The sequence below is a fragment of the Camelus ferus genome, chromosome 2 (assembly GCF_009834535.1).
Source record: "Camelus ferus isolate YT-003-E chromosome 2, BCGSAC_Cfer_1.0, whole genome shotgun sequence".
NCBI classification, from domain to species: domain Eukaryota; kingdom Metazoa; phylum Chordata; class Mammalia; order Artiodactyla; family Camelidae; genus Camelus; species Camelus ferus.
In genome coordinates this window covers 38,653,063-38,680,372 of record NC_045697.1, presented here as the reverse complement: position 1 = coordinate 38,680,372, position 27,310 = coordinate 38,653,063, and the positions used below count along the sequence as shown (strand labels likewise).

Genomic DNA, 27,310 nt, shown 5'->3' with positions numbered 1-27,310 from the left:
AACAATTGCACTTGAAAAATTAAAAAAGTAAACATAAAAACTCTAGTTTTGTATATATAAGTCTTATGAACAGAGGTTAATCATCTATAACCTTGCCAGAAATGTATATGTTTAAAAAAAAAAAACTAAGCTTGCGTATTTAACATAGCAATCATTCATGTTTTTTAAGTCTTGTATTTTTTATATGCTTTACAGAACTTCCCCCATAGTTTGTTGATCAGAAAAGACTGCAACACAGCTAAAGCAAAATAACACTTCATTGGTATTTAGTGCAAATTTGGAGTAATTTTTGCATGAAATATTAAACATGTAGCCTTTAGAAGTTTTTGGAAGTTAAGTGCTGTGACTGTCATTTCCTCAGTACACTCTTAAAGATTCTGATGGAAGTTTTTTAACTGAGGTATTTCTCCTTGTATGGGCTCAGTGGTAGGTAAGCCAGTACAGTTAACTTGTGTACCACTCTTTGTTAATGATCTGATTTCTTCACCTGTTTTCTACCATTACTGTGATATTAGTCAGAGCTGATAGGATGAAAGAAAAAGTCCATTCAGAATAATTAATGTAGCACTGTATTTCCAGGGCTCTAAGTGGAAAGATTCCTATTAAAAGTGTTAGTGAAGAAATCATTGAAACTAACAAATGCCTACATATCTGATTTAGAAATGAACATGAGTGTGGAAAACGTGCAGTGGAATATTAATTGCTTCTCATAGCCATAGAAATTTAAAGTTCCATTGAGTCTTAACAGTCTGAAGGACCACTATATATAGTATTAACTCCACCTTGCAAAAAGTACAACTGTGCGCTTCACCACACGTGCCAGCTGCTACCAGGAGGCTGAGCCATCGTTTCCAGAAAGAAAATGCCTTCTGTAAGGTAAATAACTGCTGTCATCCTTTAAATAGTAGAATAACAGCACACTCTATTGAATAAGCATAAAGGAAAATGACACTAATAAAATGTGTTTTTGTAGGAGAGGATAAAAGGATGTAATTCCTTCCCTTGTACTAGGCAGAGGATTTGTACTTAGATTTTGAAGTCAGAATCTAAGAAAAGGGGAAGATGCCCAACACCATGAAATGTAAGTTACTACTAACAACGTGTGAGTCTGCTGTATGTGTTTCATGTAAAGCAAATTTAGGGAACATAAAAGTGAATATATGTGGCTTTCAAGTTGCCAAGTCCCTTCTTTGTAGCACATGTGTATAAAACAAGGCCACTTAAAACTCTGAGATGTTTTTAAAGGTAGCAAGGTGAATGCTCTACATTATAAATGTTATTGAACATTTGACTTTAAATATGAATTACTTGACTGTGGTAAAGAAACTTCCCACAGGAAATCCTTAGTACAAAGGTTTCAAATCTTATCTTACTGTTAACTTTCCCTAAAGACCTAAAGAATTTTCAGAGACAGGTAATGTCAATAGCTTCTTGTGCCTTATAATAAATGGCTGGTTTGGGGGGTTGTTTTATTATTTTTCCTTATCATCTTTGCTGATTTGGATGAAGTGAGCCTCCCCTTCGGAGTTTTAAAAACTAGATTACACTAGAAGCAGTGTATCCTAAGGTTCTCAAACTTTCTGATATGCCAGAATTTATCTGAATAGTTTCTGCCAGAGTATACACATCTGGTCCCATCCTCACAGGATCTCTGATTGAGTAAGTCTGGGATGGAGCCTGGACATCTTAAGAACAACTACACTAGATGGGGATGCTCAGAGACAGAGAATTTGTAGCTTCCTTTTATTTTTATTTTTATTTTAATCACTTGAAATAAAAATATTCCCTAGAAGCCAGCTGGGCCACATGGTTAACATGTTCTTAAGGAGAGTTCTGGTCTAACAGGGCCTGCAGCTCAGCAGAGGGGTAGAAGTGTGGTGGACTCACTCTCTATGTCACAGGGTCCGGCTGCGGACAAGTCATGAAAAGTGGACATGGGCACAGAGCCAGGAGCCAGACTTGTACTTGCAATTTCCAGTTGCTTACTGCAGTCAGGAGAATGGGCATTCTTGTTTCTTTCTGTATATGACCCTTTCACTATTACTATGGAAAAAGGTAGGAATCCCCAAAGATATGGTAAATGGTTTGGATAAAAGAAGCTGGAGTAAAGAATTAAAAAACCATTACAGAGATTGGCATAAGTACCCGTTCTGAATGGTGTGTGGGTGTGCATGTGTGGAAGGGCCACAGAATGGGTACAGCAGGCTCTTGTGAGGAATTCTTAGTCTGGAGACTTTGCTTCGTGTGGTCCCTTGGACGGAATTTTTCTCTTCAGAACTAGGAGGAGCTCAAGGCACCAGGACCTAGGGTTGTGCAAATACACTTTTTACAAGGAACACCACCAGTTCAGCTTCTAAACATTATTTTAGAGCCTATAAAACATGCTTCTTTTCCCTAGCTTGGTTTCTTTACCTCATATAAAAAATAAATAAATAAAAAGGGCAAGAGAAGAGCCAGTAACTGGCAAAAGAAATGGATAAGAGTCATTCTTTACTTAATAATCTGTGGACAGTCGCTCCAGGCCTTGGCTTTCCTCTTGGCCAAAGCCAGCCAGGCCGGTTCTGTTGACACGGGTGCAGCGTCTGGCGTAGAGAACCTCTTTGTGACTTCCTTCACCAGGGGGGCTGGGGGAGCCGAATCGGAGATCTCCACTAGATTGCATTTTGAGGGAAGAGCAGAAAGCAACAAGTCAGAGCCACGTTTAGATTTATCAAAGGATGAGAAGGGAAAACCCAGTGAAACACTGGGGCATCTTTGGGGAGCAGAATTAGGGAAAGAAAGCTATGGGATCATAACTGTTTCATACAGAACTCCAGTGAGCACAGTGCAGTCAACCCTCATTTCTGAGAATTCCTAGAAGCCTAATTTTTTCTGTGCACAGAAGCTATGCCTGCATGATAATAACAAGTAAAGGTAAGTTCTGTGATTCTAGTCACACAACCAGTTTCATGAGGCAAAAGATGAAACGAGCAGTCTGAACTTAGTAGTTGGTGAGGTCCAAAGTTACCTCCTCTACCAAGCGTACTCTGGGTGCCTCCACCCTCTGAGGCCCATGGATCTGCCAGCTCTTAGGACTCAGTCTTTTCTACCAGTTCCTGCACATCCTATCCTATTTACTAGAACTTGGAGGCTTCATAAGCTGAGGGGTCCCATCTTATCCTTTCATACTTAGTGCCTGTGGCACAAACATGCAGAATTCAGGAAATATTGAAAAGACAGAAACTTCAGAAGGCTTGCTTTACTAAGGTGCAGCCACTCTTAACTGCATTAACCCTTCGGTGCTTCCAAGAAATCAAACAGAGAAAGGCTGATTTCTTTGACTTTGGAGCTTTCACTATTCTGAAAGAATTTTCTCTTGACACACCCATATAATGAATGTTTAGAACCCTTAACTCCTGGGTATAAGATCAAATGAAATAATGCCCATGGAGGGTCCTAAGAAACTGTACACTGCTCCAAAGTGGTTTTCAAAATACAAAGTTTTTTTTTCCCTCTTCACCAAATAGTAAATGTAGCTTTAATAGTGAAACGTCTTTACATTTCCAGACTTCAGCTAGTAGGTATCCAAGGCATAAAAGAATCCTGGGTCTAGAGGTTGGGTGTGAGGACCAGAGTTGCCTAGCGGGGGAAACAGATGCCCTAATAACAACCTCTGGGAGGAAGCTCTCTCAGACTCTCCATCCTCCAAGGGATATATAACGAGGAAATAGCTGTAAATGTTACGGGATCATTTTATCTCTTAACAGAATAAAGAAGTTTTTTTAAAATGTGCATATGTCTCTTATGTGGCATGAACCTATACACTGCTGTTGTTAATTAACATCAAGGACTTAGAGCAGAACAACCTTGCACTCTAAAGTCACACCTGGGTCAGCTGTCTGAAATCACATCAGTGAGAAGGGACCGCCCCACTTTTGCCCGGAGCATCGGAGCCACTTAAATCACCATGATTCAGAGAAACAGCTTCTATTTCCAACCAGAGCAGAGCTCCAGGTAGGGGTTTTTAGATACAGCTTCTGCACATTTATCTTAAGAAGGGAAACAGGGCCTTTTCCTGCTTTTCAGCTCAGAGTTGATGTCAGCTGCCTTGCTTTGAGCCTATCAAAGCACTGCTCCATTTAAATTTTACCTAAATTTCACCCTTTCCCCCAAACCCTAATATAAGATTAGAAGGTTCTTATGGTATTCAGTCTTCCTTGCTACAAGAAGTTAATAAACCTTTTTTGATCAACTACAGACAGTGGAGTTGGAGAAGGCTCGTATCACCTTGTTAAAAATTCAAGAATTTAATAAGCCACTTGATATTACATTGGTAACTTGAAATTGGCTATGGGGGCCATATTTACACCACGGAAAATGGCAAATAGTACAAATCAGTTTCTCCATTCCCCGAAGAGCTGAATGTTAAATGTTCATCATCACACCATTGACAGTGGAGGAGTTTCTGATCCTCTTTATCAGACGAGCTTTATCAGTGTCAGTGTTCATGAATGGGGTTGTGAGCCTATGTTTTGAAATGCCTGAAGTGCTAGTTACTACACTAGAGAAATAAAACATGCCCTAAAGAGAAAAACCTTAAAGTACAGTTAAATAGGAATGGACCTGCTCCCTTACCTGTCACAGATGTAGGGAGAGTGTTGGCCTTTTTCAGCTGTTCCCTGCGCTCGAGCCTGGACACTGCCGTCTCTGGCTTCTTTTCTTCTGGCTGAGCGGTGGACTTGTGCAGGGAACTGCCTCTGCTGACACTGCTGCTTCCCGGCAGCGGGCTGCCACTGACCTGGGTGGGCAGAGAAAGTCACGGAAAGCCTGTTTTCAACCCAAGGACAGGGAAAGACGGACTGTGCAAGGCCTTGGAGGCTTCCACCTGCCAGCCCCCATCCTCTGCTCCCAGAGGGAGAGCTGGACCGCGTGGGGGAGCAGCGTGCGCTCAACCCTGGCCCCAGCTGTGGAGCAGCTCAGTGCAAATGTCACAAACGGGACACTATGTACTTTGTACTTTCCTAGAAGAGCCCCACTGGACTAGCTATACAATCAGGGCCACGGAGCAAGGCTCCTAATTTCCTCTCAACTCATTGCTCAAATAAAATCATTTTCATATTTCTTATATCAGGGTTGTGTGCATGGATTCTGCTGAATCTGGTTAACCTAGGAGCATCAGGAAATCAAATCAAATTTCTAACTGAAAATGCCTCCTTGGTTTAACAGTGGTCAACTTATTTATTGCTCTATTTTCTACGTATTCTCCACCACTCCCAGCTAGCCACCCCCACCCACCGACATTTAAAAAGAAATCCTGTGAACTCAGAGAGCCAAGCTCAGGAAGACACAGTTAAAGCTGAAGACCAGGCTACTCACGTTTTCTTTGGAGAGCTTTTCTGCCTGTTTGGCCTCCCTAGCTTGCTTCCTCTCCTCTCGAGTCGCTTGCTGCTCCCGAAATCCTTTCTGCTTTTGCAGCGCCAACGTTATCCACAGTGGCTGCGGGGTTTCAACTTTCTCCACAAGTTTGGAGCCATCTAGAGAGTGTCTGCTCTGAAGCACTGGCTTTTCTGTGGGGAAAAAGAGACTATGATATTGTGATACACAGTAAGAAATACATATTTGGCACAGAACTCCTAAAATCCTTGCAATTTCCTAAATGATGAGAGCATAAAGGTGTCTTTTGTTCTGTTAATGAGTGATTTTTGGAAAGCACCTCAAGATGGAGGCTGGCTGCCAGTGGAGCCAATCACCTGATTAGAGAGGGTTTAGAACTTTTAGTCCCACCTCTACCTCCGGGGAGGAGCGAGGCGCTGGAGTTTGAGTTCCATCAGCAGTTCTTGATGACTTAATTGATCATGACTATGTAATGAGGCCTCCATACAAAAAAAGGACTGGTTTGTAGAGCTGGGTTGGGAACATGGGGAGGTGCTGGGAGAGTGACTTGCCTGGAAGGCAAGGAAGCTCTAGGCCCCTTTCACATACTTTTCCCTGTGCACCTCTTTCAGCTGGCTGTGTGAGTTATACCCTTTTATAATAAGTTGATAATCTAACAAGTAAAATATTTCCCCGAGTTGTGTAAGCTGCTCTAGTAAATTAACAGCCCGGATTTGTGATTGGCATCTAGATTAGATGCAGCCTGGTAGGACTGAGCCCTTAACCTGTGGGATCTGATGCTATCTTCGGGCAGAAAATGTCAGAACTAAATTGAACTGACACCAGCTGGTGTCAGAACTGCTTGGTGGTGTGAGAACCCAGCGGCCACTCCCTTTCAACATGCTGAAATTGAGATCATAATCAGTAAAGACAAAAGCAGGTGTGCAGTGAAACCAACTGCTCACTCAGCTCAGTCCCTCACTTCTTAAAACTTGTGACATATTAATCAGCCCATGAAATAGTCAACTATCCCTTTCTAATGCACGCTGTACTGATGCCTGAGTGACTCCACTGGGTGGGAAAATAACATCTTCAATCAACAGAAAAAGAAAACAAGCATTCCTCTTCCCTCAAAATGGAAGAAAAAATAGTCTTCAATGTCAAAACCCTCAGGCCTACAGAGGCAGTTATTTCATTAATTGTTGTTCTTTTTTAATTGCTTTTTAATTTTTTCAGTGGGACCTTCTTCCCTCCACCAAACAAGTGGAATACCAGTATTTCAAGGAGGAAAGCGGGGCACTGCTCTGCGTAGAGGGGCTGCCGAGGACAGCAGGACTCTAAGGAGCACAGTGGGAAATGGTCCAGGGCCTCTTTGGATAGATGTGAGTACTTGGGTCCACAGCCAAGAGCAGCGCCCAGAGTCACCCAGCACTTAGTGCTGGGGCTCAAACCTGAATCTAGGACTTCGGACTCCCGGTCTGGGCTTTTCTCCTGGTGGGCTGTCTCGCCTGTGCAACTGGCGGCAACAGACTTCCCAGGTGGATGCGATCAGAGGTTGTAATTGACTCTGGAATTGAGCAGACCTGGGTTTGACGTCAGAAATGCTACTTCCCTAAGCTTTCGTTTTCTAATCCATACAATGGAGATGAGAATGTCGCATGCCTCATCAAGCTGCTGTGAAGATTAAAAGAGGTCCTGGGTATAAGAACATTTAGAACAGTGCTTGGCATAAAGTGACCACTCCACAAAGGCAAGTGCTCTTGTTACTTATGTCTGTGAGACAATGATCTCTGACTAAAGGGATCCCAGGTGAAAATTACATACTTTTAGAGATAACTGTTCTGACACTGAATCCTTCACTGTCTCCAAGGGAAAGGGCTCGCTCTAAGTCTTGTTCTTTTGAAACCAAACAAAAGTTTACACTTTGATGATACACCTGTTACCAATCAGGGCTCCAAGTTAACTGAACTTCATATCGAGAACCACCAAACCAGGAATTCAAGCATAAAAAAGGGCAGATTCCTCTTAATTTTCTACAACTTTTAGATCTATAATGCTGTACAAGGAGAATTCCTATTTATAATGAGTCTTGGGCATTTGCAATATTCCTAATCGTCAAATAAAGATTTGGTTACGATCTAACAAAGGAAAGAAAAGCAACACATTTCAGAAGTTTTTTTTAAAACTCAAACTGAAAGGAGTTTTTGATTAATCTTCAGTTAACCAGAAAATTAAAAATATTTACCACTTAAATCATTGTGCTTAACTGAGACACCTGACATACACAGGAACTAAATGAGTTTCTTTTTTTTTTTTTTTTTTCAACTCAAGGGCTGGGTAACACCTGTTTGTAAAATGTCTAAAACCCAAATTGCCCAGATCTGATTTCCACTTAAAGCAGTTATGTAAGAGGGAATCGTACTTGAACTTGCTTGGGAAGGTCCTTCAAGCAACGGGCGAGTTTCCTGCCAACAACTTGGACTGGGTTTATCACAAAGGCCCAAATATCTTTAAAGCATAATTATTTACAGTTATAGTTGACTAAAATAACTTGAAAAGGTAAATCTCTAGCCAGGTTTTTATCTTCTTAGATCTGTAGCACATCCTGGAGTTACGGACCAGACTTTTAAAAAGGCTATAATGTAGTATGTGTAAAGGGCCTAACAGGTCTGGATGTAGTTGGGGATCAATAAACAGAAAACAGGATGTTAAAATGGGACTCCTGTCTGAGTTTCAGCCGGGGAAGCCCCAGGACGTCTGTAACAAATAATCAATGGCACCAGCTCCCTCATTCTGAGCAGATGTGCTCAACCACCTACTCAGGACTGGCCTATGAGGTGGCCAAACAGCCACCTTAAGGTCATAGAAATATCAGAGCTGAGGCAAAAGCAGCCAGAGAATTTCTTTGGAAAAGACTGTTGGAGCATGGTGTGTTCCCACATCCTCTCCCCTAGAGAGGGAAGGGGGCTAAGCCAAGGGAGAAGGTCCTCAATGAGACCACTCAGACGAACTGATGGGTCTCCTGGAGTCTGTGGGGCAAACTGCACACCTGAGGTTCTGTTCACACCTGGACAAGTTCAAAGGCAAGGACAGTGTCTGCCAGGGGCCTGGAAAAGAGGCCCTTGTGCTGGGACGACACTTGTTGAGTGCTGCATGAGGTTCAGGTGCGGGCCAAGTGGGTGGCAGAGAGAGGGGCAGGGCTGCCTGGAGGAGGCACCACTGAAATAGGGGAATTGCAGGAAGAGAAAGTGGCAGGTGAGGGGTCTGAGGAACACACAGAAGAATCAGCACTGTATCCCCCAAATGCAGCAAACTTCATTGCTTTACCCCTCCCCCTTCCTTCACCCCAGCTGTGGAGCCAGTTTCTGGGCTGGAAGGAAGGGCAGAAGTGGACTGTGTCTGCGTCCCCACTATAAGCATTTCAGCCCAAAGCACGCCAAATTACAAGGGAGACACTTAGTCTGAAATATAGCTTGGAGTTTTGATTATGACACTGGAGGCAACAGATTAATTACTAACATGAGAGAGTTATCACTAAAGGTGCCTAGAGGATTTTTTACTATTAAAAGGGACTGAAAAAATATAGAAAGAACTCCTACAAATCAGCAACAACAAAACCCAATTAAAAAATGGACAAAGGATTTAAATAGATGTTTCTCCTAAGATGACATATAAATGACCCACAGCATGTGAAAAGGTGCTCATTAATCAAAACCACAATGAGCTATCACCTCACACCTGTTAGAATGTATATTATTAAAAAAAAACAAACCCACAAATAGCAAGTGTTGGTGAGGATGTGGAGAAATTGGAACCCTTGAGTGACACTGGTAGGAATATAAAATGGTGCAGCCACTATGGAAAATAATCGAGTGGTTTCTCAAAAAATTAAAAATAGATTACCATATGATCCAGAAATTCCACTTCTGGGTTATTTATCCAAAATAATTGAAAGTAAAATCTAAAAAAGATATTTGCATACTCATGTTCACAGCAGCATGATTCACAATAACCAAGAGATGGAAGCAACCCAAATGTCCATCAATAGGCTTGAGAGGAACTCTGATGATACCATGGAAGCTAGTAACACAGACACTAATGTCAAAACTAAACATGGGGGTTCCGGTTCAAGACGGTGACATCAGAGGATCCTGAACTCCCCTCCTTCCACAGACACACTGAATTTACAGCCACACACAGGACAATTCCTTCTAAAACAAATCCACAAACTAGATGAGTGACTCCTCCACATCAGGTGTACAGAAAAAAACCCACAAGGAAATGGGTAGCAGAGGCCGAGACACACACTCGCCATAAACCACATTCCCGGCACAGTGACACACATCCAGGAGGGTTTTGGAATCAGAAAAATTGGGGTTCATATCCTAGCTCTGCTACTTAGGAGCTGCTGTTCGATCTTGAGCAAGCTGCCTAAACATGGTTACCTTCGGTTTTCTCATCTGTGAGAATAAGAAAATAGCAGTTACCTTACTGAACTGTACTGAGGAGGTACACTGAGGTAATGAATGTCAAGCTCACGGCAGGCTGCTTGGTTTACAGTTAAGGCAGGCAGCACCTTCCTAGGGTAGACACCTACTGCTCCTAAGAATTGGTACAAACTTTTCAACATAGTGAGAACCCTTTCATGATTGGCAGTGGTATTTCTCAGCACACCCCATCTCATTCTAAACTCTTGCAATGCTGAACTGTTTCAAGTTCTCCAGAAGGCATCACACACTTTCTGGCTTCCAGATATTTGCCTGTAACATCCTTGCTTGTCATCGCTTGGCAAACCCCTACTTCTCTCTCATGTCATAGTTTAAACAGAGGTTCTTCCAGAAAGTATTCCCTGACCATTGCCCTCTCCCACACCTGGGATGAATAATATTTTTGTTTCATTTCACAGCCCCTGCACTTGGCTGAATTTCTGTTATCACACTGAATTGTAACTGTGTCTAGAAGAAGGTACAAGAGCAGGTAACACTGTGTCATGTTACCTGTTGTATCTCCAGTGCCAGCCACCATTTCTGACTCTGAAGGGGCAAACAACAAACAAACAAGAAATAAAGTGTCACTATGCCCCACTGTCTCCTTATTTAAAAAAAAAAAAAGAGAGAGAGAGAGAGAGAAAGCTTAAAGCTGCCCTTAAAAAACCTAAGGGGAGAATTTCTCTGAGAAATGTAACTTCCTGGGCTACTACCCACACCTGACCAACTAATCTGCAAAACAGAAAAGAAAAAGTATCAGATGAATGTTCTCAGGGGCACCAAAGCCAATCTAAGTGATGGCCGAGCTGCCCCAAACACGCAGTATGAAGAAACACGAGGGGCAGCCAGGAGTAAAGGTTGCTCTACCATGTTGTTATCGGAGGGCATCACGGTGGAAAGCTGATGCGTGGGGGATGCACAGGCAGAATGTTGTGCATAAAAGTGAGACCAAGCTGATTATGCACACCTAGGCTCCCTGGGCGGATACAGCCATCAACAGCCCCCTAACTTCCCACCTCGGTGCAGCTACTGCCAAGAGACAGCACAGACACTGGTCTAGGAAACTCCAGTCTTTATGTAACTGCATGGACCCCTCATCAAGATTAATGACATCTGCATTGATCCAGACCACATTTCAACTTCCATTGTCAAGTGAAAGCGTATCATTCTGTGTTACTACTTGTGTAAGGAAGGATCATTAATGGGAGTCGGCCACTTAAGAGAGTCAGTCCACAGCTGTAAAGAGAAGTAAAGCTTTTCCCTATGACTCACAAGTGAGGGCCCTTGGGGAATGGCGCACCAGCCTCTAATGAAGGGAAGTGCCCCAACATCAGCTCTGTGGGCTACTCCCAGGCCTGGGCAGCTCTGGCTTTAGCTGTGACACAGACAACCGGCTGAATAGAAGCAGAATTTTGCAACCTACAGCTACGCACCTTTCCTCCCGGCTTCAGGGGTCAGAGAAGGCTTCTCTTGCCGGGCTGCAGTAGGAGCCAGGGAAGCTGGTCTCCTCTCTGTTTCCATCTCTTCCTCCTCATCCCACTTCTGCCGCTTCCTCTCCTCAGGGGGTGGGGGAGACAGTGGCCGGGGGTCACCGCTGTCCTGGCCCTCCTTGCATGGCTCATTGGGCTCTGGGTCTGGCTTCCCGATCCGGCGAGCCAGCAGCTCTACCAAGTAGGGCCGGCTCACTTTGGAGAGTGGGGAGGACGGTGGGGTCTGACCTGTGGGCTTTGGAGCCAGGGCTGGTTTCTGGGCCAAGGGCATTCTGTTCGCTGCCTTGTCGTGCTCTGGAGCTGGCGGCTGGCTGCTGGCTGGTGGGGGCCGGGGCTGGCCTGCAGGAGGGGAATGGCTGGAAGGGCTTTCAGTGAGGTCCTTCCAGGTGGATGGGGCTTGCTTCCTCTCCAGGGGGAAGGACGGGCCATGCCTGAGGGCCGCAGCCTCTCTCTCCTTCTCTTCATTTGTGCCCCCCGGGGCCGGTGGCGCCCCATCGATATTGTCCCCCATGCTGCTGTGCCTTTTCTTCTTCTTTTGTTCTGTCTGCTGGTCACAGTGGAAGCGCAAGGAGTAGTTGGTCCTTCTCAATTTTATTCCAAAAGGGGAGGCTTTTTCCTCTCCACCTGGCATCACGGGGTCTGGCTTTCCTACACCACCTGTGGTCTCACTGTCCGAAGTGGTCACGGGCTCTGCCTGGGCCACTACTTTCTGCGGAGGGTAAGGAAGGCTTGGAACAAGGAAAGAGGGAAGGTCTTTGGCAAATTTGTACCCCTCTGTGGTATCCGTTGGCTCCTGGCGCGCCCCCGGTTTCCCTGCAGCCTTCAAGGGCTCATGAGTGTCAGCAGCAGGGGGCTGGGGCGCCGCCTCTTCGCTGGGTCCCGGCACCAATTTTTTTTTTATGCTTTCCGGTTCTGTGTTCTGTTTGGAGGCCTCCGCGCCCCCATCAGGGAATTTCTGCCAGGCAGGCTTAATGGAGAACTTCGCGTTTACCGGCGGGGTCCTCCGGAGGTTCCCGCGGGAATCACATCGGCCCCTGGGAAGGTACTCATCACCGGGCCGGGCCTGGTCTCTCTCGCTGCGATGGTCACCCTCTGCGTTCTTCAGGATTCTGGACCGAATGGAAGCCCATTCAGCAAGTGCGGCCACACTGCTCGGAGATTCCTGCGGGGGCCTGGCCTTCCCACCACCTGCCCGGGGGTCGCCGGGGGCTCGAGGTGGGTTCTCCAGGGCGGGGACATCCACGTGCTTCTTTTCTTCTGACAAGCCCAGGAGAGACTTGCAAGCTGTGTCCTTGATCTGGCTCAAGTTGACAGCTGGCCCACAGAGCTGTGCTCCCGTGACCAGAATGGCCGTGTGGGGGATGCTCAGGGAGGAGGGCAGGGAGTGGGAGGCCGGGCTGGCTTTGGGCGCTTTTGGCTCTTGGGGAGTGGAGGCGAGTCCTGCATCTTTCATCGGCGTCACCGGGCTCAGATTGACTTTGGGGAAGAGAATTTGCTTCCCTCCTGACGACACCTGGAAAGTGTAGGGTCTGGGCATGGTCTGCCTCTCATCCACTTCCTGCCATCTGAGTTCCTCCATCTTTCTGTCTGTTTCTGGAGCAGCAGCTTCTTTCTTCTCCCGTGGAGCCAGCGTCTCTTCCAACTGTGCCTCTTGTCTCTGTGGAGGCTGTGCGTTGGTTTCTTCTCTCTTTTCCTGATGTCCGCAACGATCATCCCCGGGAACATCGCCCTGCTTTCCCTGCTGCTCTCCAGATGGCTCGGCGGCCACTGGGCTCTGCTTCTCGCAAATACTTGGTTCCTCAGGGTTTTCTCTTGGCTTCTTGAGTTTCAGGTGTTTGTGTTCTTCTAGCTTCTCTGCAAAGTCGCTCTGAAATGGGCTCCTCAAGCCCCTTTTGTGGTCCAGCTGCGGCGGATGCTCCTCTTCCCCTCTCGGTGCTTCCCGAAGCTTCTTTTCCGCTTCCTGCCTCCTCTTTGCCTCCATGTCCTCCCACTTCCTCAGCTCTTCCCTCCTCTTCGCCTCCTCCTCTTCCTGCCGCCTCTGCAGCTCCAGTTCTTCCTGCCTTCTGAGGTCCTCCATTCGTTTTTCCTCTGCCTCCTGCCGCCTCTGCTCTTCCTCCTCCTCCCGCCGCCGCTGCTCCTCCTCCTCCCGCCGCCTCTGCTCCTGCTTCTCCTCCTCCTGCCGCCTGAGCTCCTCCAACTCCTGCCGCCTGAGCTCCTCCAGCCTCTTCTCCTCTTCCAGCCGCTTCTTCTCGGCCTCCTGCTGTCTCTGCTCCTCCAGCTCCTCCAGTCTTCTGAGTTCCTTCAACTCTCTTTCCTCCTCTTCCAGCGACTGCCTCGGGGCCTCCCCCGGGCTCAGTGCCTCCGGCTCCTCCTGATGCGCCTCTTCCTCCGGACGCCTCGGCTCCCCGGCCTCCGCGCGCCTTCCTTCTTCCTGCTCCCTCCGCTCTGGGCCTCGGCAGCCCGGCTCTTCCGGGCTCGGCCTCTCCGCTTCACGCTGCCTCTTTTCTACCTCCTCCTGGACATCCCTCTCCTCCTCTCCCTCCCCTTCCTCCTCCAGGAGCTCTTGCTGACGGTTCTCCTCCCACAGCCTCCTCTCCAGGGCCTGGAGTCTCTGTTCTTCCAGGCGTCGCCTCTCCGCAGCTTCGGCTTTCTGCCGTTTGCACTTGGCCTCAAGCTCTCGCCAGTATTCTTCTTGGCGTCGCCTCTCTTCCTCCGAGTCCAGCAGCTCTGGCTCCTCTTCATGCCAAATGGGCTTTTCTTCTCCGGGGTGTCCGTTCTGGTCCAGGGACAGCTGACGTGGAAGGCCACCATGCTCGTTCTGTCGATCCTAACATTGGGAAAGGGGACAGAGTTAGCTTGCCTTATGCACAAGCTACCATTACAATCCTAGTCACAATGTGGGGGGCCCTCCTCATCTCAAAAGGATGGGCAACCTGTCTAAGCAGAGACCCCTAACCTTGGGCATCTCTCACACCAAGAATAAACTGCGGGGGGGGGGGGGAGCACTTCATTTTTGTTTCCTCTCTCTATGTCATCCTCAGATTCCTTTTTCTTAATACACATGAGTAATCACCGGTAGTCCAGCATGAGGAATATGAGGGGAAAATGAGATTTGCACTTCATCAATGTCCCCTGAAACTTGTGACTCAGAAGTCTGCTCTAATCAAACCGAAGAACCTTTGGCTAAGCTGTGGCAGAAGAAAGTGGGCCATCTGTCTGCTGCAAAGCAAATGCAGTGTCTGGAGCCCCCAGGAAGGCAGGCCCCTCTCTCTGAGGTCCACCAGCCCCCGGAGGACGAGTCAGAAAGGGTGGTGGGAAGGAAATGGACAATTCACCCTTGTTCCCTGCAATAGGGCTACATCCTTGGAAGGGAGAAACCTTGTTCCTCCCATAGGCCCCTCACAGCACCACCCTGCTAGGCAGCATTAGTGCCCAGCCAACAAGGGCATCTTCCTGGGCAGCCAGGACATACGTACCCCGATAAGTCGCCTGTGCTTCTTTGACACCCTCTGGTTTTTTGGCTTAACGGACAGTTTGTGCTTGGCAGCACTGTTGTCCAGGCGAGCGATGGCCAGGGGGATGGCATCTAGGTTGACACTTTCGATGGTGCCAGCAGAAGAGAAGTGCCTTTTTGGCCGAGACGGTTTTAATGGAGCAACCTACAGTGGAGATGGAAATAACGCCGTCAGCTCGCCCAGCCCGGACCTACCCAGGCGATGCTGGCCAGCAGGGGGCGCCCACGGGCATAGTGAAATGAGCACTGCTTATCAAAAGACGTTGAGTATTTGTTTTGTTGGTGACAATTTGTATTAACTTGTAAAGGCCATTTAATCTTTAAGGGACTAGTTTTCCTCCTCTCAGTGATATGGGGGTTAGATTAGATCAGGAGTCAATAAGACATACCTAGAGGGTCCAATTATGCCCAAAGCCTGTTTGGGTAAGGAAAGTTTTGCTGGTACACAGCCACATCATTGTTCTTGGCTGCTTCTGCACTACAAAGGAAGCGCAGAACAAAGGAGAGTCTGCTAGTTGCAACGTTGTAGCCCCAAGGTCTAAAATAAGTAGCAGTTTGCTGTGCCCTGGACTAGCTCATCTGTATGCTAAGAACTCTTAAGTGCCTTCCACTGCCTCAGACATCGTGTGTACATTCCTCAGCTCCTACCTTAGCCTCTTTAGGACAGGGAATATTTCATTTTCACATCTGTATCAGTCTTCTTTACGCCCAAGTAGCACATTTCACTTGGTAAGTGCTCAATAAATATTTGTTGAAAGAATGAAGGAACAATAAAGTATAACCTCTGTGCCTAGGGCATAAAATTCCTAAGCAGCAAAAATGTTTTTGCACAATCACTCCAAAGTCACCGAGCACTGAAGCTCACCTAGAAGGGAAAAGGAGGAAGCCTGGGTGAGGACATGAAGGGCAGAAATGTGCCACACACAGGGGAGGGGCAATTCTTCAAAGGATGGACTGCACCATGCTTGCAGGTCTATAATACAGATGGGGTCACTTAAAAACCACAACCTCGGATCAACTATGCACATTTAGTTAGGTCAGAGGGACTGTGGCTCAGAAGCCACACTGAATCAGATGGTAAGAAGCTATGCCTGTAACTACAGAGAATTCATAGGCCAGCAGCAAAGGCAAGGGCTCCTGGCAACACCACGCACTGTGCAGCAGAGGGCGCTCTTGGCAGCTCAGACACAGGTGCAGCACCCACTGAGGCCAAGGTTCATCTGTGAGTGCAGGGTCATTGGGGTTGAGCCGATGGCTTTGCTTTTTGCAGTTACCTTCCCTATTTATGCACAAAGTAAAAGGACCCAGCTAGCTGCAGGAATGAAATGAGTGCTCAGTAAACATTAATTTATGACAAGAAGCATGGAGGTAAGGAAAAATAATTCCAGGCTTAGGTCTCCTAAGCCTTTATTTATTTATGGTTATCTTTATAATAGGTGTCAAATTCTGAACTACTGTTGATGAGAAATGAATTAAACATTTATTTCCATCCCCTAATGGATGCGTGAGTAAAAGGAGTTAGAGCCAAATGTGATAGATTGAAGACACAGACAGAACAACTGAAGCTGAGATTCATATGCAATATTCTGCTTCTAGTTAGTCAAGCCGGGCCTCTTCGTCATCTAGGTGGTGGAATTGTCTTGAGCCACCCCCTTCAGAAGACTTGGGGACAGGACCTGTCCCCAGACTATCTGTCAATCCCCAGGAGGACACCTGGACCCCAGTGCAGGTGACAAATCCTCATGAGAGTGGACCGGCCTCTGCAGAAAAGGTGCACGTGATCTCCACAGGGCGCCCTAGACTCCTGCAGGTCAAGTCCAGGTTTCAATGCAATGTTAAAAACCAAAAATACAGACAAGGAGAGAAATGCCAAGTTCTTTTTTTTTTTTTTTGCATCTCTAAATAAGAGACCCTTTACCTTCAGGTGTTCTGGAATGTCTTTTTTTAATGGCTTACCAGTGTCTTGAAGTACAAGATATATTGAGGAAAACTACCAATACCTGAGACTCCAAACACAGGCATGCCGGGAGTGTGGCTATTTTTCTGAGCTGGGTTCAGTTCCAGCAGTTGCATCGCCGTGGAAACAGACACTCCAACATCTACCACTGGTTGCATTTTGAAGGAATTTAAAGAAGTGGATAAAGACAGCATTTATGAATGGAAAAATGAGGCAGAAGATCACCCAAAAAAAGGAAAAATGGAAGTTAAAGTAAGGACGCTAAATACATAAGTTCAAATCATATTACCTTCTCTTCCATCTCACTTCTGGCTCCAGGCAGGTTCAGAGGACTCGGAGAACTTGGCGTCTCACTGGTCTGGAACAGTAGAGAGAGCGCTCCAGTCACAAGCTAGGACAGGAAGTGCCGGGCGGGTAACCAGGCACTCAGTGTCTGTGCTGGCGAGGGCCGCCCCTCCCCCACGCAGGGGACTCTGCTGATGTCCAGACTCCACTGGGGCTCCTGAGGCTCAGTGTGCAAGCCCCTCTTCCCCGAGCCAACACGTTTCCCAGCCAGGTGGCCTCCAACTGCCGCCCTTGAGGTGTTTCCCCACTGCTGAGAGAATCTGGGGTGCTTCCCTGCCGCCACCCTACCTGGGAAGTCGGCTCCAACCTCAGAGCTTCCAGCTTTGCTGGCTGCCTCCCACCCCCTTCATCTGCCAGACCTTTTCTCCATGAGAAGGAAAGAGGGCCATTTCAATGGTACACAGGGGCTGGGCTGAGAAGGTGGCTGACCAGAGGAGGCGAGAAAGCCCAGGAAGGAAGGAACGGAAGGAAGGAAGGAAAAGAAAAAGGGCGACAATTCACACCCCATGCACCTTGCCTGCCCTGGGTACACACACCTCATGTCATCTGCACCAGCGACACCTTCTGTCTTGCATCACCCATTTTTACAAAAGGGTCTCATGGTCCATTCCAGAGCCCTAACATCAGCATGCTCTACCTCAATTCATTTTCTACATCACACTTAGTTGCATCTTTAGAAAACACAAATCAGATTATGTTGCTACCCTGATTAAAATTACTATTACTTTTTGAACAGAATGCACCCCTTCTCCAGTGGTCTACACAATCCAGCCTCCATATTGTGCTCTACCCACCCCTGCCCTCGTCCACACTGGCCTGCTTTCTGTTCCTCCTTCAGGACAAGCCCACCTCATCTCTGGGCCTATGAACTTGCTCTTCCTTCAGCCTAGAACACCCCTCACCCCCGCTCCCCCAGATCTGCTTACGCAGTTCTGACCTCCTTATCTAAGGAAGCAGCCTGTCTCCAACCACATCACTCACTTTTCAGTTATCCTGCTTTACTTCCTATGTAGCATTTTTATTAATCCAAAACCGTGCGATGTCTTTATTTGTTGACTTGCTTGTTGTCTGACTCTCCTCTTATTAGAATGCAAACTACCTGGAGGCAGCCCCTGGCCTAATCCTGCTTATCTCTGTGGGACCCACAGCCAGGGTATCGGGGTATCGCCTGCTGAACCAAGGATCCTCCTTCTCCCCCAGGCCACAGTGTCCTGCCCTTATTAGGTCTTCGGTAACAGGAAAGACATTTGCTTTGGCCCGTAGGAAATCCCTGAATCAAGGCTGGTGGCCATCGCTGCTGCCTAGCACCCGAGTTGGAGGGAGCATTTCTGTGATGATGACTCAGGGAGAGAGATGGGCCCCGTACCTGCTTCCCCCGCCACCCCACCCACCACCTACATGTGTGGGCGCCAGGAGTCAGCAGGGTCCGGCCCAGGCAGAGACGGCCCACAGGGGAGACTGTCCTTTTTTCTCCTTCCTTTGCTCTACAAGTCGCTTATCTTTCTTACTACTCCTACGACATATTAGCTGATAAGAAGCATGACCTCCTCCAGGGACATTTTAATAACACCCAGCATCATCTCAGGCACCATGGTAGGCTCAGCACAGAGAACGCTTTCCTCTACGAACGGAAGGCTCCGAGCCTCACTGGGAGAACAGTTTATCTAGCTGCTGGTAGGACTTCTCTTCCTTTTCCCAGAGAGGCCTGAGGGCATCCTTTCTGCTGCTCGGAGTCTTATTTCAGGATACGCTCACTGGGTTTCTTCCAAAGTGTCAAAAGACCACATTCAGAGAGGACGGTGCTGGACCAATGTGAATTTCTTTCCACACTAAGCAGACTTCAAGCTGGTCTGTGTGATATGTTCTATCTTATTGAGCACATACTTCTTTCTTTCCTCATTTCCCTTTAAATTAGTCCAACTTGACAAGTAATTATTCAGTGCTCCTAAGTAAGCAGTAGCTACATCCTGGGGAGACAGATGTGTAAGATCCAGTCTGTCCTCAAGGAACTCAACATTTTGAGATGGGGAGAAAACAGTTCCATGGGCACAGATGTAGATAGAGAACAAATGTGTAAGAGGCACTAAGGATGCACAGCGAAGGCACAGAGGGGACAGGACAGCTTGTGGGTGAGGCCAGGCAAGGCTCCCAGAAGAGGTGGGCTAACCCAAGAGGAAGACACTGAGAAGAGTGTGTGGAAAGGGCACGTCTCCCCTGCCTCCCCCTCTTCCACGCTGGCTCCACTGCAGGGCAGGCACTCACCCAGGACGTGCCCCTCTAGCCCTGGGCTACTCATCGGGAACCCTCCCCCTTACGCCCCTCACTGCAGACCTTGTGTTACTGATGCTCCTGTCCACTGCCCAACATCCTCCCGGGCTTATTAGCATCCGAGTCATTCCCTGGAGGAGCCTTACTTTGTTCTCGGGGTCAGAGAGGATGCTGTCCTGCTGAGTCACAGTTTCCATGGGACTGGTCAGGAATGGATCCTCTTCCAAGCGGGCCTCGCCACTGTCTGCCTTCTTCGTGGGAATGGCGGTGGGTGGTGGCTGCCCAAACTTGATGTTCTTGCCCAACTGTCGCTGGAGAGAAACGAAAGAAAGATGTTCTGAAGCAGTGAAGCGGCTCCCAATAACCACGACCTGGCTCCCCAGCATGCCCAGCAGGCCCTGAGGCGTACTCAGTACAGGGCTAGTTTCTAGACTAGACAACACGCCAGCAAACCCTGATGCCGCCCGCAGTGACCGATCCTGTCTAACAACTTCTCCTTCTCTTTCCCACCTTCGAGCCATGAGCTTTTCCATCCAGCCACCTCTTTCCTGGAGATGCCAACATTTCCAGGAGGGTAGAGAGACTGTATTTCTGAACCGAAAGTCGGGTATGACAAAAACTTTTTGATTAACCTATAAATTAATTTATATCTAAGTCTTTTAAAGGTACAAAAACTGTATAGAAAATAGTTTCATGAAATGCAGGAACCACTGGGGGAAATCAAGACCCTTGTGGCTGCACAGACAAGGGAACCCTCCAGCCTCTTCTGGACACACTCCTCTTGAATACTTATGTTTCATCTACTTCCGTCACCAGCCCCTAGCTTGAACATCATGTCTGGGTCACAGTGGGTACTGCTGGCAAGGGGAAGAAGGCCCCAGGGTCCGCAAGTCTTTCCATGATCGATGCTGAATTCACAGAAAAGAGGACAGCAGTCTTGAGGAGAGGGCATGGTTCAGTGGTACAGTGAATGTTTAGCATGCACGAGGTCCTGGGTTCAATCCCTAGTACCTCCACTAAAAATAAAAATAAAAAGGTGAGCGCAGTCTTGTCCTGCCACTAGGACGTCACCTTCGCGTTGCGGCAGCTACCTACTGTGACCTACGGGCCAGAAGGAGCCAAGTGGAGGAAGGGCCAAAGAGGGGCTGATCCCTGGTGGGAGAGCACTGAATGGCTAGGGAGAAAGGAGAAAACACAGGGGATAGAAATTAGGAAGGTAAATAGTATTTAGAATTAGAGGAAAGCCAGACCTAAAAGGAAATGAATTCTCTGGGGAAAAATATATAAACATAATAGCTTATGAAGGGGCAAGGTATTTCATGGGCTAGATACATGAGATATAAAATATTTAATGGGTAGAGAAAACAAATGACTCTGGAAGAAAAAGAGGGATGTCCTGGTCGTCTGAAAGGCTACTGAATTGAATGTATTATATGAACTACTGCCTTTCTCTACCTCAGGGCTCAGCACTGTTGACATTTCTGGCCAGATGATTCTTTGCTGTGGGGAGCTGTCCTGTGCGCTATAGGGTGTTTCGCGTCACCCCTGGCCTCTGGACACCAGATGCCAGTAGCAACCTCTCCTCACTCTAGACAACCAAACATGCCTCCAGGCGTTGTCCAATATCCCCTTGAGGGTGAAACTGCCTCTGGCTGAAAACTACTGTTCTAGATCGAGGTACTTGGGTTTCATAGTCTTTTTATGTTTCAAAGGAAAAAAAAAAAGAATACATGATCTGATATTTCTCTTTAATGTGGCTAATATTTAATCCCACAAAGCTGCAAAACGCCTTAGCAATCACATCGTCCAGTGTCCTCACTTCACAAAAAAACGTCAGAGGTCCAGCGGAGAGAGGTGACTGGCCCAAGCTTATGGAAAGAATGAGTGGCCCCCAAAGGGATTTGAATCTACGTCTTCTAAAAACAGCATTCGGTGTTATTTTTCTTGTACTCCACTGGTTCTCATAAATTTCACATCGTACTTCCTTCGTCTTACTGGGGCAGAGAGAAAGAGTAGCAGCATTTTTACTACCTTACTGAAGTTCCCCAGCAGAGGAACCCCTTGAGGGAAATGCCCCCTTTCCCCCTGAACTCAAGGGTATGGAATCCACCCACCTTCACCCAGCTCCCCCTCGGCCTTGCATGGTGGGCAGTGAGGCTGCAGAGACATGAAAGAGACGAGCCCCAGGCTCCCCTCCCCGCGCCCCCCGGCACCCCGGCATGCCAAGTCAGGAGCACAGAGAGACAAGGACTTGTATTGGGTCTGCTGGTATCTCAGCTGGAGCCTGGCCCCCTGGCACCACAGGGAGGGAGCACACATCCACGGCCCGAGTTCAGCCAGTGAAGGACAGCTTGAGCAACCTAAAAGGGTTTGGGGAGGAGAAGGCTGTGGAAGGGCAACTTCTAAAAACAAGTTTAGCAGGAAGCAGCAGTTAGTATCTACTCTAAGCAGATCAGTAAGCAGGCACGGTTAGGACAGCCGATGGTGTTAGACAAGAGGACAAGGTGTAACAAAGCCTGGCCCGCCTCACTTGCTGCCCTGTGGGGGAGGGACGGGGACCTGGGCAGGAGAAGGGGGACAAGTCCCTGCATCCCAGTGACAGTCCGAGCAGGAGTTCCTTCTGCAACTCCCAGCCCAGCCTTTGGTTGACCAGTTATCTCTTCTCTAGGCGTGTTGGCTAAGAGGTAAAAATTGTTGCGAATTTCCTTAAACTGAGACCTCCTGTTGTCAGGGTCTGACATCTACCCGTGCTCTTGAATGACTAAGATGAGGGTATTTCTTCTACTTATAATGGAAAGAGTAATTCTTTAATGGGCTTCTAAGGAAAACCTGGCTTAATACCCTAAGGCCATTTAGTTAGGATTTCTGCCACCACCACAAAAAAGAATGAACATGCTGATATTTTTCTTCATTAGCACATGTTTTAGAGTACTGATGTTGGTCCAACCTGACACTCAGGACACACACACACACACACACACACAGGCAAAATCTAATCACAGGCCAGACTGAAATAAACTCCTAAGACGGGATGGCTATCAAGACTACAAATGGAAAATGAAAGAGAAAATGAGGGGAAACCTAGATGCAATAAAAACAGGTGAAATAAGGCACACGGGACTAAGCTGGGAAATGGAGAGTGATGTTAACAAATGAAGCGGAGGGTCAAAGAAGCAAACTGAGGGGAGGGTGCAGGGGGCAGCGAAGAGGCACAGGGAGGAGCTGCAGCCCGGATGGCAGGTGCAACCGCTGGAGGGGGCAGGGAGGGGGGTCGGAAGGAGGAAGGAGGAGAGGGCGAGAGGGAATGAGAACGTGTGCATATCAGAGCGGTGATTTACGTCAGGGATCTGCTCATCCTGCAAAAGAAACACAATGCTGTTGCCTTTGAGGATGACGATGTGCACCTCCAGAAGGCAACTGATTGCAAATCCCTCTTAAGAAAACAGCTCCAGGCTGCTGGCTAGGGAGCTCGGGAGGAGGGGGGACCCAGGTCACTAAAATGATGGCCTCCATCTCGGGATAGGGCTGCTGCCTCTCTGTGCAGACGAGGGGCTGTCTTCCTGACACAGCCTGCAGTGGTCAGGGACGAGACAGCGGAACAGGCCAGGCAGGACTGAAGGTCCAAGGCCATGGTGACTGATGCTCAGGCTCTCAAGGCCAAGGCTTCTGCACCTGCACGAGTTCCCCACCTTGTGGTTCCTGCTCCGAACGCTTCCTTCAGCTGACTCAAAGGAGACAGGGCTGTCGGGTACTTTGTGTGGTTTACTGACAGCTAAAAGGTGACTGCTAAATCCTATTTGGTAATCGCAGGTGTTGGGTGAATTGAATATAAAGCTAAATGTGGCTTTTTGGTGATTTTTATTCTGCCCACTACTCACTGTCATGAGAAGAACTGTGATACCAGAAATCACTGAAAACCAGACTGTTAAGATGAGCTTGCCCTTAAGTTTTCAGAGAAATAAACTATTACCACTCCCTCCACATATAGATATTTCTTTGGACACCCATGGATTCTTTATACGCACTGAGATTAGAACTCGAGGAGAGAGTGGAAGCACTGTGCCTAGACTGAGTCCACGTTATTTGTGGCTATGAATGGAGTTACTGTTAGGGTGGAATGCGTGCAAAAAGCTGTATTTTATTCATTCAAATTGGGCCATTTTGGTGGAATATGGAATGTTGGAGAATGATGTTACAAGAATGCACATCCATATTTATGAGGCTTTTTCCCTCTGGTGTGGAAATTCCAAGCACATCATATTCTGCAGCTCTCACACTGCCAGTTTAGATTTCTCCAGATTTTTCACAGCCAGCCTTCAGACCACTTCTGTAAGAACAAAGCCAAGGGAAAATAAAGTTGCTGTCCTCTTGAGCGAACTACGGATCCTCCCATAATTAAAACGGATTTAAAAGAATAAGAAAAAGCGAAAGCACAGAGATTTAAAGACGTCGGCTCTGTGCAGAAGGGGCCAAGAGCACGTATTTATTCTTTGTGTCCTTGACAGCTGCGTGAGGTGCCAGAATCCTCAAAGGAAAGACTCTTTGGCATTTTAAAGTGAAATCCAGCTCAGCAGGAGACGGCAGCTGCTGAAGATGGAGGTTCTCCCTCCTGAGGTAAACAGTCCGTGGACTAACAGACTGAGCACTTTCTCACAAAGGGGTGGTCTAATTCTAAAAATCACCTGCAGGCTTAGACTGTGACGTTTCTGAGTTTTATCATCAGTAGGTACACACAGACTTCACAGCCTCGTTTGATCTGAAATAAACAGGCACCCAGAGCTGATCCATGCTCTGGGCAGCTGCAGGGAACATCAAGGTCATTGCGGTCCAAATGCAACGAAATGCAGCGCTTACAAAGCCACCTCGTGCTATAGCAGGTGAATGGTGATCTTCTATTGATGGCAGATTTTAAGAACAGGAGGGGCCCTTCAGATCATCCATCACATGCATCCACTTGTTTTTCGGATGGGGAAAATGAGGGTGAGAAGTTAAATGGCTTCCCCTGAGGCCACACAGCCAGATGGTGGCGGAGGTCTGGCGTGGGCTTTATATTTCCCCCACTGGCCATAGAACAACTAACTGTTATGTATAGGGTCCTCAAAAAGGACACCATTGTGGCTTTTGTCCCTATAACTGTCCCATATATTCAAATTTGTTCTCACTATGCACATGTATTATTTTTACACTCAGGGGGAAAAAGGTACTTTTTCTTTTAAAGGTTCAGTTGCTTGCCACAGAAATTTTGGCAGGTGGTAGATTCACTTTATTCAGAAAAGTGTAGGCTGATTTATGCTGTATTCAGTCATTCTGTACTCAGGAGACAGATACTAACCACCACCGGTACCACACAGAACAGTCCTAGCTGAGACGACTACATGTGGACACTAGGGGGCAACCTTTCCAAATGCAGTCATTACAGGCGCAGTTCTTTCCAAGGGCTAGTAAGTTTAAGCCAGAGGAAAAGTTTTTTTTTTTTTTAATGGCATTCCAGTAGAAATCGCATTTCAAAAGAATCTCTTAATAGTGGTGGCTTATCAGCTTGCTAGGACATTTACTGTCAAATAGGTGTTATCCATGACTTCTGTCTCTCTCTCTCTTTTTTAATAAACATACACATACACAAAGACAATTTCAGACGTGAAAAACATACATGCCTCTGACGTAACTAGACACCCTCATTCCATGCTGGAGTCTCTGCTGCTTACTGAGCATCAATACCAGCATAACGTTTCCATGGAAAAATGCAAAGCATCCATGCAAGGGAATAAAATTAACTACGATTGCTACGACTTACCAGGAACATACTGCTTAGTCGACTGAAAAATAAAGCACAGTCTTTTGGGGGTGATACAGTTACATCTTATGTCACTCCAAAAAAATCACATTTGCTACAAAAATGGTCCCCATTTCCCTCCTCAAAGAGCAAAGTCTCTTATTTTACTGTTTAAAAACATGTAACTCTAGAGCTATGAGGAAGCTGTGAATCCACGCAGCAGAAGCAAAATTAGGCAGACCCAAGCAGTTATTGTCCAAAGGAGAGCACTCCGATTAGCACTCAGATAGCTTCACCCATATTTCTCCTCCTGTGTTAACAGAATTGTCACTTCAGGGAGGTCGGCTGCTTTCCATTTTATTCATTACGAAATCAGATCCTTTAAACTTATGCCTTATATCATTAATACGAACAACAGGCATTTACATATTTTAACTGAGCTTCTCTATTTTCATTACTGCAGAATTATCCATTTTTTACAACTCCAGATCCATTTCTTGGGGTGGCAGTGGCCATGTGGTGTGACGTTACAAAGCAGATACCGTTTTAAGACAATAGGCCATTATCTAATTTTTAAAGACCTCCTTGAAAGGCCCTTGTAAAATACAGCTGTTTAGGAGATGGAAATCTGTAAGTCATCCCCCTTAGAAAGGGGATGATTTGAGGGTTCAGAACTTCTTAGGAATAATATCCCAGGACTCAAAAGACTTCAAGAGGGAAAAACAAGAGTGGGGGAGGTGAAGGTTTTCTTTGGCCATCACCACCCATCTCTCTTCTCCAACTAATGAGAGGTGACAGCTTACTTTTTCTTCTGAAGCTATAAAATGGGGCAATGCAACCAGCAAGAACCAAGAATGGGCCCTCAGTGCCCTAGTTAGGAAACGCTGAAATTTGAAGGCAGTGCCTAGGTTAGTTCTGAGGGCAGGACTCTGGCCCGGGGCTGCGGTGCAGTGGATGTAAAGATCGAGGCAAGTCCGGGTATGGTTCCAGGGTGTTGGCTATTCCCCAGCTGGCCATATGCTAGATTCAGCTGAGTGTGTGTGGAATGTGTAACCAAACACAGATCACAAAACACTCAGCAAATAGTCAGTAGAAACAAGAACATTACAAGAAAATAGAAAATTTCCTTTGAGTTCAGTGCTTCATTGTGTCAGCAGCTCAAACCAGCTGTTCCCTTTATCCTTTTTGTTTTGCTCATTCATTCATTTATTCATTCATTGTTGGAGACTCAGAGACAGATGGACACCAGCAAACCAGAGTGCCTCCCATTCATAATCTGGATCGCCTCCAAACACCCCCAGCTCAGAGAAGGCCTTTCTGTTGGGTGAATGGATTCTACTCAGCATTCAGGCAAACCTGGAAGAGTCAGATTCCAGGTGTCTTTGCTCCCCTTGCTTTTTTCCTGGATTCCCCACTATTTCAATTGCATTTAGTGAAGAATTATTTTCTTATATTTTCATTATTAAGGAGTTACCACCTGAGTCAATTTCATGTAGGAAAACCTCCCAGCTCTGCAGTGTGGACAAGAGGCGGGTGAGAGAGCTTCATGACATCCCTCTGAGACAGGGTTGCCCAGGGGAGCCAGATTTACAAACACAACAGGATGATAAAGTGTCTCACCATCCACTGTTCAAGTATGGAGACTTGGAAAGGGAACACCTGCTGTGCACCGTCAGCTCACAGTCAACCCTGTGCTCAGGGATCACGGCCAACACTTAGTCAGGAGCTCTTTCCTCCCACCCAAGTCCTGCAGCTTCTCGTGGGTACTTGTCCCATGAAGTCCAGTTAAAAACAAGGGAGCAACTTGGGAGAAAAGGAGACGGGGTGTTACGTAGGTGGGTACAGTGGTGACAGTGTACTTCTCACAGGTGGACAGAGAGAGGCTTCCAGAAAACTGAGTCAGGTTTGAGAAAGCAAATTTTCTCAGCAGGAGCTGCCCCTGGACCTCCCAGTCCATTACTCAAGGCCAAGTTCGGAACTTTTCCCACTTCCCTCCGTAGCTGGGCCCCTTCCTATGGCTCAGACCTTCAATCTCAAGCTGTCTTACCTGAAGAGTTTTGACTTTGCCCAGGATGTTGTCCTGTGACATTGCTTGAACTGTCTGCTCACTTTCTGCTCCCCCAT

The 27,310-nt window shown here is 47.1% G+C and overlaps 1 protein-coding gene across 1 annotated transcript; it reads right to left on the bottom strand.

Moving 5' to 3' along the window:
- CRACD (capping protein inhibiting regulator of actin dynamics) lies at positions 1–27,310 on the bottom strand. Its single transcript, XM_014552944.2, has 9 exons — positions 27,234–27,310; positions 25,208–25,229; positions 19,560–19,724; positions 17,090–17,158; positions 14,806–14,988; positions 11,273–14,156; positions 5,356–5,546; positions 4,615–4,777; positions 1–2,651 (listed from the first exon to the last, which is right to left on the bottom strand). Exons 1-9 carry the CDS (start codon positions 27,308–27,310, stop codon positions 2,491–2,493), a joined length of 3,915 nt encoding a protein of 1,304 aa, XP_014408430.2. The 3' UTR covers positions 1–2,490.

What these genes read in the sequence shown, in the direction of transcription:
- CRACD (XM_014552944.2), bottom strand. Translation starts at nt 27,310, where the DNA reads ATGGGGGAGCAGAAAGTGAGCAGACAGTTCAAGCAATGTCACAGGACA. An exon ending in GCAAAGTCAAAACTCTTCAG is followed by an intron (nt 25,230 to 27,233) that starts GTAAGACAGCTT and finishes TTTATTTTTCAG; the next exon opens with TCGACTAAGCAGTATGTTCC. An exon ending in GACTAAGCAGTATGTTCCTG is followed by an intron (nt 19,725 to 25,207) that starts GTAAGTCGTAGC and finishes GTTTCTCTCCAG; the next exon opens with CGACAGTTGGGCAAGAACAT.